This window comes from Macadamia integrifolia, chromosome 6, assembly GCF_013358625.1.
Source record: "Macadamia integrifolia cultivar HAES 741 chromosome 6, SCU_Mint_v3, whole genome shotgun sequence".
NCBI classification, from domain to species: domain Eukaryota; kingdom Viridiplantae; phylum Streptophyta; class Magnoliopsida; order Proteales; family Proteaceae; genus Macadamia; species Macadamia integrifolia.
Genome location: NC_056562.1, coordinates 13832606 through 13847177, shown reverse-complemented (window position 1 = coordinate 13847177; position 14572 = coordinate 13832606). Strand labels below are relative to the sequence as shown.

Here is a 14572-nt window from a genome sequence, read left to right as displayed (position 1 = left end):
AAAAAAAAAAAAAAACTCTTCCACTCCCACTCCCTCTCTCAGGTCCCACATCTTCCTTCTTCTTTGCAAAAAAAAAACCTCTCCCATTCCCACTCCCTCTCTCACATCCCACATCTTCCTTCCTTTTTGCCAAAAAAAACTCTCCCACTCTTACTCTCACTCCCACTCCCTCTCTCACGTCCCCCATCTTCCTTTTATCGGACAGCAACTATCCTCCCCACCCCTCACCTCATGGCCACACAGATCAGCCCCAATGCCACCATGGCCGACGCCCCACCACCTCCCCAATCCCTCTCTAGCGCTCATCATTTTATCTCCCTTAAACTCACTTCGAAAAATTATGTGTTTTGACGCACTCAAATTGTGCCGTACCTCACAGGCCAACGCCACCTTGACTATGTCACTGGTGACTTCCGTTGCCCTCAGGACGTCAAAGCTAAAACCTGGTGTGAACAAGATGCATCCATTATGAGTCTTCTCATCACCTTCCTCTCTGATGAGGCCCTCTCCCTCGCAGTTGGACGGACCACTAGTAAGAAAATATGGGATGCCCTACATGCATCCTTCAACTCTCCCTCTACCACACGGATCCTGTCACTCAACGTCTCCCTTCAAAATCTGGTTCACAAACCAGACGAGACCATCACTCAGTTTCTCCATCGAGCAAAGTCCCTCTCTGATGAACTAGCACCTGCAAGGAAACTGCTACCTTAAGAAGATTTTAACATCCATATCTTTTGTGCTCTCAGAACTGACTACCATGCCCTCACCTCCATCATGATGGCGTAAAAGGAGCCAATCTCCTATAATGATATGCATGGCCTTCTTATGAGCCATGAGACTCAAATCCAATCTCGTCTCACCATCATCGATCCTGCAACTAAAGCCTCAGCTCCAGCTCATATTGCTCATCAAAATCGTGGACCACCCACTCAATCCAATGGTGGTCGTGCTACTTCATCCTCAAGAGGCCATGGTCTTGGTCGTGGTTTTTTGTGCTCCAATGCCTTTGCCCACAATCCCTAAATAATATGTGGCCACACCAACCATCAGACAGACACCTGCTACTATCGACAACAGAACACCACCAAACCAGTCCTACTTCATACCCCACACCATCCCTACCATTGCCCTCCACACACCCCCAACGCCTATCACACTATGGCCTACCCCCCCAACCCCCCTATGAACCCCACGCCTCCCCCACCTCAACCATTCCCCCACCATCCATAGACCTACACCACCTTCTGGATACCTGACACCGATGCCACCCATCATGCCACCCCTGACCTCACTCAGTTCTCCACCTATGATCCATACACAGGTAACAACCAACTCTTAGTTGGTAATGGTAAGGGACTTTCTATTTCTCACATTGGCAATACTTCAATTTCGTCTTCTTCTCATTCTTTCTCTCTTTCTAATGTCTTACATGTTCCCTCCCTCACTTGTTCACTATTTTCTGTTCAGCAGTTCTATCGTGAAAATAACGTTTTCTTTGAATTTCATTCTTCTTATTTTTTTGTGAAGGATCTGGAGACCAAACACATCCTCCTCACTGGACATAGCAAAAATAGCCTCTATTCGGTTTCAGCACCACCTTTTGTTCACCTGGTCTCTACTTCATCATATGGTCGTTGGCATCACCATCTAGGGCATCTCATGAAAGAGTTCTCCGCCTCATGCTTCTTGGTCATCAGCTCGTCAAGCCTCCTTCTCTTTGTTCTACTTGCCAAATGGGCAAAGCTAGTCATCTGTAGCTATGGAAAACTAGTTCTCGTAGCTTTTCTCCTTTAGACCTAATTTTTAGTGATGTATGGGGTCCCCACCCCATAGTTTCTTCAAATGGGAACCACTACTTTATTATTTTTGTTGATGACCAAACTAAATATATTTGGTTCACTACTTTAAAGTTACAATTCGATATTTACTTTACTTTTCATACCTTTCAGGCCTTGGTGGAACGTCAGTTCTTTCACTCCATCAAGGCTATCCAAACTGATTAACTGATTGGGGTGGAGAATTCTGCACTCTTCCCACTTACTTTGTCAGGCTGGGCATTCATCTTAGACTCTCTTGCCCTCATACTCATGGGTAGTAAAGAACAATTGAACGTCATAATAGGCATATTGTTGAAACTGAGATTACCCTACTTTCTCATGCTTCTGTTCCCCAAGCTTATTGGGACTATGCCTTTGAAACCATGGTATTCCTTATCAATCGCATGCCATCCTCTATAATTGGCAATAAATCCCCCCATCAGCTCGTCACAGACAATTCCCCAGACTACCCTTTCTCAAAATCTTTGGATGCCTTTGCTACCCTTGGCTTCGTCCTTACAATCATCATAAGGTAGAATCTCGTTCTGCACCTTGTGTCTTCTTAGGCTATAGTCCCTCCCATCATGGTTACTGTTGTATGGATCTCACCACTCACCGCATCTACATCTCTTGCCATGTTTGGTTTGATGAATCCACCTTCCCCTATCATAATACCCCAACCCCTCACACCCCTCCCCGACCTACACCTAGCCTTTCGCTATGGGCCATCACCCCCAATCTCCCCTACCCTGTGCCAACCCAAACCACCCCTCCTACACCTCCCTCAGTGCTCCCTCCCCCTACTACACCAGACCCGCCCTCTCCTAACCCACCCTTTCCCATTTCCCCCCTCCTCCCCTCACCCCCCACCTCGAACTGTCCCTAACCCTGACTCCTCTACGTCACCTCCCTGCCAAACCAGAGCTTTTACTGACCTTTATGCTGACCCATTGACCCTCTCCACTATTTCAACACACCAACCCACTGAACCTACATGCTTCTCCCAGGCCCATAAAGACCCCAACTAGCACTCTACTATGTCTGATGAATTTAATGCTTTATTACGTAATGGTACTTGGTCTCTTGTGCCTTACAGGGATTCCATGAACTTGGTTGGATGCAAGTGGATCTACCGCATCAAGCATAAAGCCGACGGTTCCCTTGAACGCTATAAGGCTCGATTGGTGGCGAAAGGGTTTCATCAGCAACCTGACCTTGATTATCATGAGACATTCAATCTAGTAATCAAGCCCACGACATAAGGACAGTTCTATCCTTGGCCATTTCAAAGAATTGGGATGTTCGTCAACTCGATGTTCAGAATGCATTCCTTCATGGACTTCTGTCAGAAGAGATATACATGGCTTAACCCTAGGGTTTGAAGACTCCCTACGCCCTTCTCATGTTTGCAAGCTCCACAAATCTCTTTATGGGCTCAAGTAGGCCCCCTGGGCTTGGTTCCGCAGGTTCTCTGAGTCTCTGACTCGCTCTGGTTTTCGATCCTCCCAAACCGACACATCTATGTTCATCTATATGCAGGGCTCCATCATAACATATGTACTTATCTATGTTGATGATATTCTGGTTACAAGCAACCAGCCGTCTCATGTCACCTCCCTCCTCCAAAAACTTGCCATAGAATTCTCTATCAAAGACCTTGGTCGCCTCAGTGTCTTCCTTGGTGTTAAGGTTCTCTATCAGCATGGTGGTGTCCTTCTCTCTCAAGCACGCTACATCTCTGATCTTCTTCAACATGCTAGAATGACTGACTGTAAACCTCAGGGGGTGTCCTTCTCTCGGATCCCATAAGGTATCGATCCATTGTAGGTGCTCTCCAATACATCATTCTCACTAGACTTGATGTACCCTACTCTGTCAATCGGGCCTGCCATTTTATGCATGCTCCCTCGGAGGACCATTGGACCCTGGTCAAAAGAATCCTCCGTTATCTCTAGGGCACAAAAGACCAAGGGTTGTTCATCTCTAGGTCCGATTCTCTTCAACTTCAAGCATTCTCTGCTGCTGACTGGGCTAGTGATGGTGCTAACCGAAAATCGGCAGGTGGCTATGCCATCTACATGGGTCCCAATTTAATCTCTTGGGCATCTAAAAAGCAAAAAAATAGTTGCACGCTCTTCTACTAAATCAGAGTACAAGGCTGTCGCTGATGCTTGCGCAGAACTCACCTGGCTCCGCTCTCTCTTTAATGAACTGAGCATTCCTATCTCCATAGTTCCAATCCTCTGGTGTGACAATATTGGTGCCACTTATCTCTCAGTCAATCCTATGTTTCATGTCCATACAAAACATGTTGAAATAGATTTTCATTTTGTTCGGGACAAGGTTGCCTCCAAGGAGCTTCAGATGCAATTCATCTTCACAAATGATCAAATAGCTGATATTCTCACCAAGCCTTTTAGTTCAAAACGGTTCACTTTTCTCTGGGACAAGTTGCGAATTCGACCGTTCAAATTCCCACCTTGAGGGGGTGTATCAACATAGTTAGAGTCCTCTTCTACCTCAAAAACCTCTCCTACAATGTAGGAGTCTCATTGGACAGCAACACTAGAGATCGACTCCCATTTGAAGTCTCTCTCTTAGGATATCAAAGTCCTATTGTAACTATCACATGTGATATCAGAGTCCTATTGTAACTGTCTCTTTTGTATTAGAGTTGGAGTACACTTCCAGCTTTGAAGGTCTATATAAGACATGTACCTACAACTCATAAAACTGATCAATAAAGACTCAATTTAACATTCATCACAATTCTAGAATGGCTGATGCTAAGCCTATACTCCAATTGCTTCAGGGGCCACTCTAACTCTTCATTCAAGCACTCACTTGCCGATGGATCTGGTTGGAGCACTGCAGTACTGAAAAATAACTAGGTCGGACATTGGATATATTGTTAATAAAGTCGCATAGTTCATGCATCAACCCACTAGCATCCATTGGACTGTTGTAAAGCATGCTTTGCGCTAAATAAAACATATTGTTGATGAGGCATTCATTTCTGCCCTAATACTGCTATTTGGCTACTTGCATATATAACGTTAACTGGGAAGGTTGCTAGATGATTGCAAGTCCACAACTAGGTATGTTGTCCTCCTTGGCTCTCACTTGATTCTTGGTCCTTTCACAAGCAACAGACAGTTTCAGAGTCATAAATAGAGGCTGAATGTCGCGCAGTTGCTTTTGTTGCTATTGAACTGCTTTGGTTGCGATCTCTTCTATGTGAGCTAGGCATTTTTCTTCCTCATCCCCTTGTCATTTTTTGTGACAATATCGGTGCATCCTATCTATTCGTGAACTTATTTTTTCATGCTTGCATAAAGCATATAGAGATAGACTTTCACTTTGTTCACGACATGTTCAGTTTCATCAGTTACGTGTTCAGTTTGTCTCGAAATTGGATCAGCTTGCGTATATACTTACAAAGGGGCTGTCTTGAGTTTGGTTTACATTTCTTAAGGGCAAGCTCACAATGGTCTCTCCCCCAGTGAGATTGACGGGGCCTGTTACAGATAGAACTCACTAATGCTACTCTTTGTACAGCTCATCTTAGTGTAGTGTGTACACGTGTCCTTATGTAATTGGTTGTGTCGTTGAGATTCATTTCCATTGTACTATATTTATGTTTTCTCATTTATAAAACCAAAATCATTCATTCTCCACATGGACAACAACTGGCTGATGCACCAACTCACCAAAGGGCAACCAATTACAGTTCAACGACCATATGTAGTAACAGTCACTTGGAACTGGCTCATTGGTTGGTAAAAAAATATGGCCTTTGGAGTTATCATCCAACCAAAGTTTTGGACCTTTATTTTAAGCTGTATAAATAACCCATATTGAATACAATTCAACAACCATTGTGCCATCAATTAACTACCTTTTATTGTGTCCTAACTTCCTTCCTTGAGAATTACCAATTGTTTTTTATCCTGCATATCTACTTTTCTGGAAATTATTCATTTTAACTTCCACTTCTATACTTTGGCTATATAAGCCTTGTTCTTTTCCATCTCAAGTTTGTTAAAGTTGTAAAAGGTTGTTATTGGTGAACAACAATTGAGTTATTGTTGAACCCAAAAAAAAATTGCATCGGTTGGTAGTGTTGATCAGAATAAGTGAAAAAGTCCAAGAGGTTGTCTCTTGGTAGTGGATGTAGGCTGGTGTTGAACCACTCTAAATTTGTTTTGTTATTCATTGTTTCTTCCCCCTTCACAATTCTTATTTTGTACACTCTTCTTTATTTACAACTTTTTTCCTTTTTTTTTTTTTTTTTTTTTTTTTGGGTACTTAGAATTTTAATTATCCAAACTTATTCAATTACTCAATTCACCCCCTCTTAAGTTGCCTCGATCCAACACAAGCTTCATAATGAAAAGGTCACCTAAACAGAAAAGGACACCTTTCAAATGCCAAGAATCTAAGCAGAGCAGGTTATCCTCACCGTCGTCAATATAGGTCGTTATAGAATTAGCCAGCCACCAAGTGAGTTCAAATTTTCATTAGACTGCCATTTCATACTCCTAGGCGAAGGACTGGACTCAAGAAGATGTATTTTAACTCTTTAACAACATGTACAAAAATTAATAAGATGTTGACAAGAATGATTAAAATTAAGTATGCTTACCTAGAAATTCTACTCTTGATCACATGAAGAGTCAAGACAAGATAGTACGAAATGCCTTCTTAATCAAGAATTAACTTTTCCTTAGATATAAAGAATAATATTCCATGGTTTAAAAATTATTACAAGGTAAGCATCATTAAAACCTTGAAGTACACACATCTTATATACTACGGTAAAGGAAAAACAGATCAAGGAATTAATTAATGGTAATCAAGTACCCTTTCAATGATATGGGATCAGCTGGTTTAATTTATAATCTATGAGCCATTCCAAAGGAATCTCACGTCGATGAGGTATTATCTAAATGTATTAGATGTTGTATTAAATAAATGTTAAGATAGAATCAAAAGGGAACATATGGGATCTTCACGTTGGGAGCATCTTAGAAATTAAATCCAATTTTTTTATCTATAGTGATATATTAATCTCTTTAATTATAATCATAAACCTGCTTTAAGCACATAGAAAAGAATATATTAATTTCTCGAATGAATTCCAAAAATGCTGAATCCCATTTTTCATTTTTGTCTAGCACCAAGGTCAAGCTAGGAATGCACTACTCTCTCTCTCTCTCTCTCTCTCTCTCTCTCAAAAGTATTATTAGAGCAAACACCAGGAAAAATACGAAAATAAAGAAACAATAGATCCGCACAACATAGAGATTTAACGAGGTTCATACACCAGTGTGGTGTGCTACGTCCTCGGGAGAAGAAAAAAATGTTTCACTATCCAAAAGAGAGATTACACCCAAGTAATGGCGAGAAAACTCGCCCTGAAACCCTAGCTTGAAAAATCCCCCAAATTACAATGACTTGCTCAACAAAACAATAGTACATTATATACTCCAAGTCGTAGGTCAAACCATCGGGTTGTGGTCAATCCGGTCGAACCATACCCCTCTACTTCCATCACAGATCTCAAAAAACTTCCCAATCAGATCACCACCAAAATATGTCAAAGCGGGTCAATCTTCAAAACATATCAAGAATTCGAGACAAACTTAACAAGTATTAATTAATGTGGCATTTATTCTTCATGTCCATCAATAATGCTCTTGTGATTTGTACACTTAAATGAGGGTTCTTGTGGGAAAATGTATCAAAGCTAGTTGAGAAGACTATCTCCTCCGTGTGTTTAATTATAAAATCCATGGAGGCCTCCTTTAATTTTGTGTTAGAACAAACATCTGAGATTTCAAGAACATTAAGAGCATTTGATGAATCAAAGGAGTCGAGCATCCGATTCTCACAAAATTTTTGGAGGAAATGAATTTCGTATTTGTCAGCTGCAACTGATAAGGAATAGACATGTTTGTCTAATTTCTCTTTGGGTAAACTTCCACTGTAGAGGAACTCCAGGAGTGATTCAAGCTCTTCATGGTTCAACTCTGGTAGAGAGATTGTTTCATTTGCTGGTGGAGCTTTGCATCCATCTGTTTCTAACATGTTCTTCAATATGTCTGACCTTGCTGCCTGAGAGAGAGAGAGATGTTAGCTTATTGAAGTTTGCAAACCCTGATCAAAACTTGAATTGGGAGTTGAGATCTGGAAATATTAGGTCTTGATTTTGCCACAAGGTCACCCTGGGTTGGCCCAGCCCAAGGTGAGATCAGACAAAAGGATAAGGTTTTACCTCTAGCCCAACAATGAGTAGGGGCTGGATTCTAGCTCACCTATGCCTTAGCTCAGGGGCTTTAACATGAGCCCATGAGAGTGCCAAACCATGTTTAAACCATGTGGGCTTCCTGTATAGCCCACCTTGATTTTCCCAGGTGGAGAGGTGATGTGGCCATTTCCGCTGATTAGATACAGTATAATTAGATCTGAATTGGTCACTTGGAAAATTTTGAGAGCCACCTCCCACCCTCAAATGTATTGGCATATGGTCTCCATTTTTTTAATTTATTTTTTAGGACTAAGTTTTCCTCCACCACTTGGGAAGGTTTACCATATCATCTTAGCATTCACGAACTCATATAAATTTTACAATGTTCCCAAAATAACCCCCCCCCCCAACACACTTCCACACACATTTGAAGCTCCACGGTCAAGGCGATTCCTCTCCACCATGGCTTAAGGAAAACTCCGTCCTATTTCTAAATATAAAACTTGACCTTAGCCTACCTGCCCAAAAACTGGCCCTAACTAATCTGCGAAATTGCAATGCCAACCCGTACATGGAGAATATCCTATGTGGGAAAGATTATCGGTATTGTAACAATATCGGTCCATATTGCCAGAATCAGACTGTTTTGCCATCAAATATGATAATATCGTATCATATTTTGACAATTTTACCCTCTGTCTGTATCGTATCAACAGTACATTAGCTAGGTATTGGAATTGCTGTCGGCAAATAGAGCCAATCTAATACCAATACCTAAAACTCTGGGTCTACGAGCCCAACCCTGATAAATCATGCAGGATGCATTCTGACTAAAAATGGCTTTTAGACCATTAAGGGCCCATGTGAGTACAAGCCCAAATTTAAAAGCATGGGTTGAACATATAAGCACACTAGCCTAGCCTTCTTTTATACTTGAGTTGATCCAAAGCCAGCTTAATAGCTTATCTTTTCCATTTTTCTTATAAATTGAAAAACAAGAAAGAAATTAATTTGGGGCTGAAACCTAATCCTAAAATTGTGAAATTATTAGTGCTTCTTAAGGCTTCAATCTTGAATCTTAGAAATCAAATGGGTTTGGGTCATTTTACAAGAAAATAAAAGAAACTCACCAGAAGAGCTCTATGTGCAAGGATGGAGGATCCATTGCCTGCCTTGACCTGAATGTCAGCGTGAGTTCCATATTTAAACACAGCCACTAATCCACTAAGAAAGCTCAACTTTTCGTTCAACCCTTCTTCTCTCTCTTTCATTTCCTTCACCCACTTCAAGGCATTACCAATCCCCTGCAAATCCAATACAAAAAGATAAGAACAACCAATCAGAGATGAAACAGAAACAGAAATAAGAATTAAATTATAGGAAGAGATAAAGAGAGTGCTCTCACCTTAGAAGAATTGGATTGAGGAGGATCAGAAATATTACACTTATTATCAACATCTCCATTGGGTTCCTGTTTGTTTAAGAAAGCAATCATGCTTTTGGCTCCATCATAACATGCTTGACATATAGAATTCCTTGGAGGCCTCAGTATATGGGAGACAGGACTGCAAATTGAACAATCCATCTCTCTTCTTCCCTTCTCTGTCTAAGGAACAGAACAAGAACACAATAGTTGAAAGGAGAAAACAGAGAGAGGGTCTTCCTCCTTTTCTACTCTCTCTACCCAATATGCATGGCATCTTAGTTCTTATTATACATCTCTCATTCGACTTCATTAAATAATTTACTTAAAAATTTATTATCTTTTCAATAATATTGGAAACCGCCCATGTATAATTGCATTATAAAGTCGGCTTATATAATTTTAATAATTAGGCTTTAACCTGACAATACTACCCTTAATATCCACTATATATATGTTGTGGTCCTATATGTATACTTCCCCAATTATTTGACCTTCCATTTTCAAATGACCCTCCGTGGGACTTCAGATACGTACAAGAGGACATTAGGAGGGTATTTTGGAAAATATATTAAAACCCTATAGAGGTTTGTAAGTACTAGAATGATTTGGTGAACGAAGACTTTCTCCTTTATTTTGTATTAATGATTATATATCTACATTTAGGTCTTATGGGTCAGGAGGAGTGGGACTTGGAAAAGGGGTAGAATCGTCAGTTTGGGAAAGTGGAGGAATCTTTGGATTCCTTCGGCACTCCAAGGCTGGAGATGATAATAGTTTTTGGTTTTAGAAGAATAAGAAAGTTAGGGAGGGGAAAGGGACTTTCCAACCCCGGAACAGCAAAGATGTGAGAGGCAAGCACGTCTAAACAACTCAACCACCACCACCTCCTTTTCAACAAATAGGATAGATATCTTAGGGTCTTTGATTGAGAGTCTCCATTATAATAAGCAAGTAATGAATCCTCTTCTACGCATTTCTTTTGTTGATCAATTAATTATTATTTTAATGTGAGGACCAAGCGGTTGTTGGGACTTTGTTTTAGCTTTAAGGCTTCCCTTTAATAAACATTCTTAACGGCATTAAGTCTCTACTAGGATTCCCTCTTCTAGACCCAAATAATGATCAAAACTTGCGGAGCATTATGGGACAAAACCTGCCAGTTTATCAGCGGAATAGACAAATGCCTTGGGCTAGGGGTGTCAATCGGTCGGTCCGGCTCGGTTTCAGTCCGGATTGAGTCGGTTTTGGTGTGGGAAAGTTGAAACCGAAACCGAACCAATAAGGAAATACCGGTTTTTGTTTGGTTTTGGTTTCGGTGCAGTTTGGTTTCGGTTTGTCTTCGGTTTCTTAAATCGATATGTAACCGGGTTGGTTTTGGTTTTTGGTCCAGTTTGGATTCGAATTTCCATACAAATGTTTACAAAACTATGCAAATTTTGATTTTTTTTTAATGAATTTTGGAGTGTTTCGGTTTCTTACTGGTTTGGTTTCGGTTTCGATCCGGGTTTTGAGCCTATTTCGGTTTGGTTTTGGGTTCATCCAGTTTCCGGTGAGGTTCGATTTGGTTTTGGGGTTGCAATACTCCAAACCGAACCGACCCAATAAGGCTTCGGTTCGGTCCGGTCCGGTCCGTGTTGTTATCGGTTCGATCTGGCCGGTTTTACTGGTTCGGTTTAAGAATTGACACCCCTACCTTGGGCAATATGATTCCTTTAGTTTTCTTTCACTCATGGTGAACCAAGAATCTTTTCACCCATTATCTTTATTGTAGTTGAATAGGCTTGATCAACAATGTGGACGTCATTAGGATGGCAGGGGGGGAATTAATTATGACTATCAATTATAAGAGAATCTTCACCGTAGATGAAGAAAAACTTTCACTTTATTTGCAAAGTAGCTATCTTTTTTCGTCATTAATTAATGATGAATCGAATAGTATATAATTTCTTGATGTAATAAGTCTAAAGGGTTGAAACTAATTCTTCAACTGACTCGCATGGAAAAGTTTACTTCCAAACTCTGCAGTTTCAAGTCATATTATTTAAGAAAAGAGCACTTATTATCATTTGAAAAAAAAAATACTTATTTATTATTACATGAATTGAATTGGTATATTGAGATTATAAGGTCTTTTTTGTCAAATAAATTAGAGATGGAGCATGGAAAGCTGATTCTTTTCGAGGTGGTAGAGGAGTCATTATTCAGTTTCACATAAAAATAAATAAATATAAAAAAAGAAAAAAAGAGGAGTTACTATTCCGAATCACAAAGGAGCTTTTGATGTAAGCAAACGTAAGCATGGCCGAAGCCATTCTGCCACGGTAATGGCAGCTGAAGTGGAAAGAGATGGGCTAATATCAGCTCGCACGCAATATAAATTTAGAATGTGTTATAGTTTTCTTTGATTGTAAGCCATTAGTGGCTTTTCTGAATAGCTCGTCTAGTGCTCTTGATTGGGTTGAATCTGATATTTTTTCACTTTAGCGGGCTTTCTGTTCTGTTGTATTTTGCTTATTTGTATGTTGTTAAACAATTATGCCCACATAATGGCTAAGGGGGCTGTCTTTGTTGAAGTCATCTTCTGTGTGGTGGCTTAAGACACCAAATTTCATTGTAAACCCTGCTTCTTTCTCAAGCAAGCTAGGAATCTTAATACCTTGTATTAATAAATTTTGGACTGAAAGAACTTGTTCTGAAAAAAAAAATATATACACTAGGTTCAACATGATAGGCAGCCTATAGTTGCCACATGGTAATTGGCAATCAAATTTTGTTTACAGGTAGACCTCACTATTCATCTAAATATTTTTTTTGACTTATAAATTATCTAGAAAAAAGGGATATGGTTGTTATATAATTATTTGGGTTTCATACTTTCAATTTATTTCCACTTCTATCATTGATTAATATTAAACTAAGGAGCCAAAGCCGTTGTATTTGTTAATCTTATTTGGAATTTTGCTTTTAGAAAGAAAAACATCTGGGTTGACTGAGTTTATTCTAGACTTAAAGTCAGACTCCATTTGGACTGCTTCATCCCCATTGGATGCTTCTATGTCAACACCCTGTTTCTGATTCTATTCGATCATCCATTGGTGATAGTTCCACACATTGTTCTGGCTTGATAATTGGTATCCTAATAGTGTTCTAATTTTTAAGTATAGTGGCAAAATCAAGTATGATGCAGGTTCAAGTAGATTTCTCAAAGTGCCATGGTCAGTGACTTCCAGGCTCGAGAAATTCTATTTCCCTCATTGAGGTATGGAATAAGCTTGTGTCAGTTTGAAGTCCAGAGGTAGTAGGGACATTATTCATTCGATGAAAAACTCTTCCAGGAAATTCTTCCTTTCTTCTGCTTAGAATTTCATTAGATCTGTGGGTCCCTCAATTCCTTAGTATAGACTGATTTGGTTTGAATTTTCTATTCCAAGGCATAGCTTTATTGTTTGGAGGGCTTTCACTTATTCCCTTCCGACAAAGGAGTTTCTTTCCCAAATAAATATCATAATCCCTAATTGTTGCCTTTGTTGGAATTCCATTGAAGGTGTTGACTATTTATCCTTCTCTTATCCCTTCTCCAAATCAATTTGGAAAGATATCTTTAGAAACTGTTGGCCTTTTCCTAGAGTTATTTTTCCTTTTGACAGAGAATGGAGGTGGGTCTTGAAAACTTTCAATGACAAATCCTCTTGTGATATTCTTAGTAAATTGGCTTTCAAAGCACTAATCTATCATATTTGGTTGAAAAGAAATAAAAGAAGATGGTCTACCACTTCGCATATTATTGGGCAAGTCTAGGACACTATCATTTTTTAGATTAGAAATAAAATTCTTCACAATTGTGTAGTGCACTGTGACTCAAGTAGAAACAGATAGTTGCCCTCTTCTTGGGATCTCCCTCTTATTGCTCCCTCCCCCTAGTTTTCATGTATCATCTTTATATGTTGTTTCTTCCCTCCCCCTTATTTTCATGTACCCCCTACTTTGGTGTTTGTTTTGTCCCTCCATTATTTTTTGATATATCCCCCTTTGATGATTTTTGTTTTTAGTCGCCGATGTTAGGGCTCCTGGCCCTAGGATTACTATCATGACTTATTTTTTCGTTCTTTTCGTTTTATTTTAATAATTTTTCATTTTACCCAAAAAAAAAAAATCATTGTATTTATTAATAAGTGATAAAAGTGAAACAATACATAAGTAGAAGTCAAATACAAGGTGCCCCATATGCATGGTTGAATAGTAAGAATAGTGCCAAATTTGATGTGTGGCTTATTAGAAATGTTTTTGCTCTCACTGGAAAATCTCTCTCTATCTCGGACCTGATGTGTGCTAGGAACTTTGGCATCCCAAGGCCTGTTTGCAAGAGAAGTGAGCCTATGGAGATTTTTTGGTGTCCTCCCCCTGCAAGTTGGTTCAAATTAAACACGGATAGTTGCTCTTTAGGAAACCTATGGAGGTCTGGAACAGGTGGTATTCTCAAAAATGAGAAATCAGAAGTGATCTAGACTTTCAGAGAGGCAATTGGCATGAAGACTAACTTTGAAGATGAGATTAGTGCAGTAATCTCAAGTATTGAACATGATTAACTTTAGAAATGCAGAATTTGTGGATAGAATGCGACTCCACGGTTGTGGTAAATCTTCTTATAAGAGGGCTTGTTCTTTGGTTTGCTCTTCAAAGATGGAGAGGCTTATCAATCTATCCAGCTTCATTTGAGTGACAATCACCCATTGTTATCGTGAGGCTAATCCGATAGCAGACTTTCTAGCAAAATTAGCAACAAAATTGGACATCTCTGATCTTGTCCTGGCTTGGCCTTCTTTGATCTCTATGGAGCTGGAGTGGGATGCCAATATGCATCCTTATTATAGATTTTCATAGTTCTCAGTTTCTTTTGTTAGGTTGAGTTTCTTTGGAGCTCTTTCCTCCTGATGGCCATCCTGAAGGTGGAAAATTTGCTTTTAGATCCTCTTCCTATTTTTAGTGTTGTCGATATTCCCTCCTGTACTATATTCTTTCTTTCTTCATTTTTAATATAATTTTTGGATCTTCTAGAGAAAAAAAAAAAAAAAAAGG

General features: G+C 39.7%; 1 protein-coding gene across 1 annotated transcript; it reads right to left on the bottom strand.

The window, feature by feature from the left end:
- Positions 1 to 7472: 7472 nt before the first annotated feature.
- Positions 7473 to 9772, bottom strand: LOC122082659 (BTB/POZ domain-containing protein At3g56230). Its single transcript, XM_042650360.1, has 3 exons — positions 9476 to 9772; positions 9201 to 9374; positions 7473 to 7937 (listed from the first exon to the last, which is right to left on the bottom strand). The coding sequence occupies exons 1-3, from the start codon at positions 9653 to 9655 to the stop codon at positions 7476 to 7478; spliced, it is 816 nt and encodes a 271-aa protein (XP_042506294.1). The 5' UTR covers positions 9656 to 9772; the 3' UTR covers positions 7473 to 7475.
- Between the last annotated feature and the right edge of the window lie 4800 nt (positions 9773 to 14572).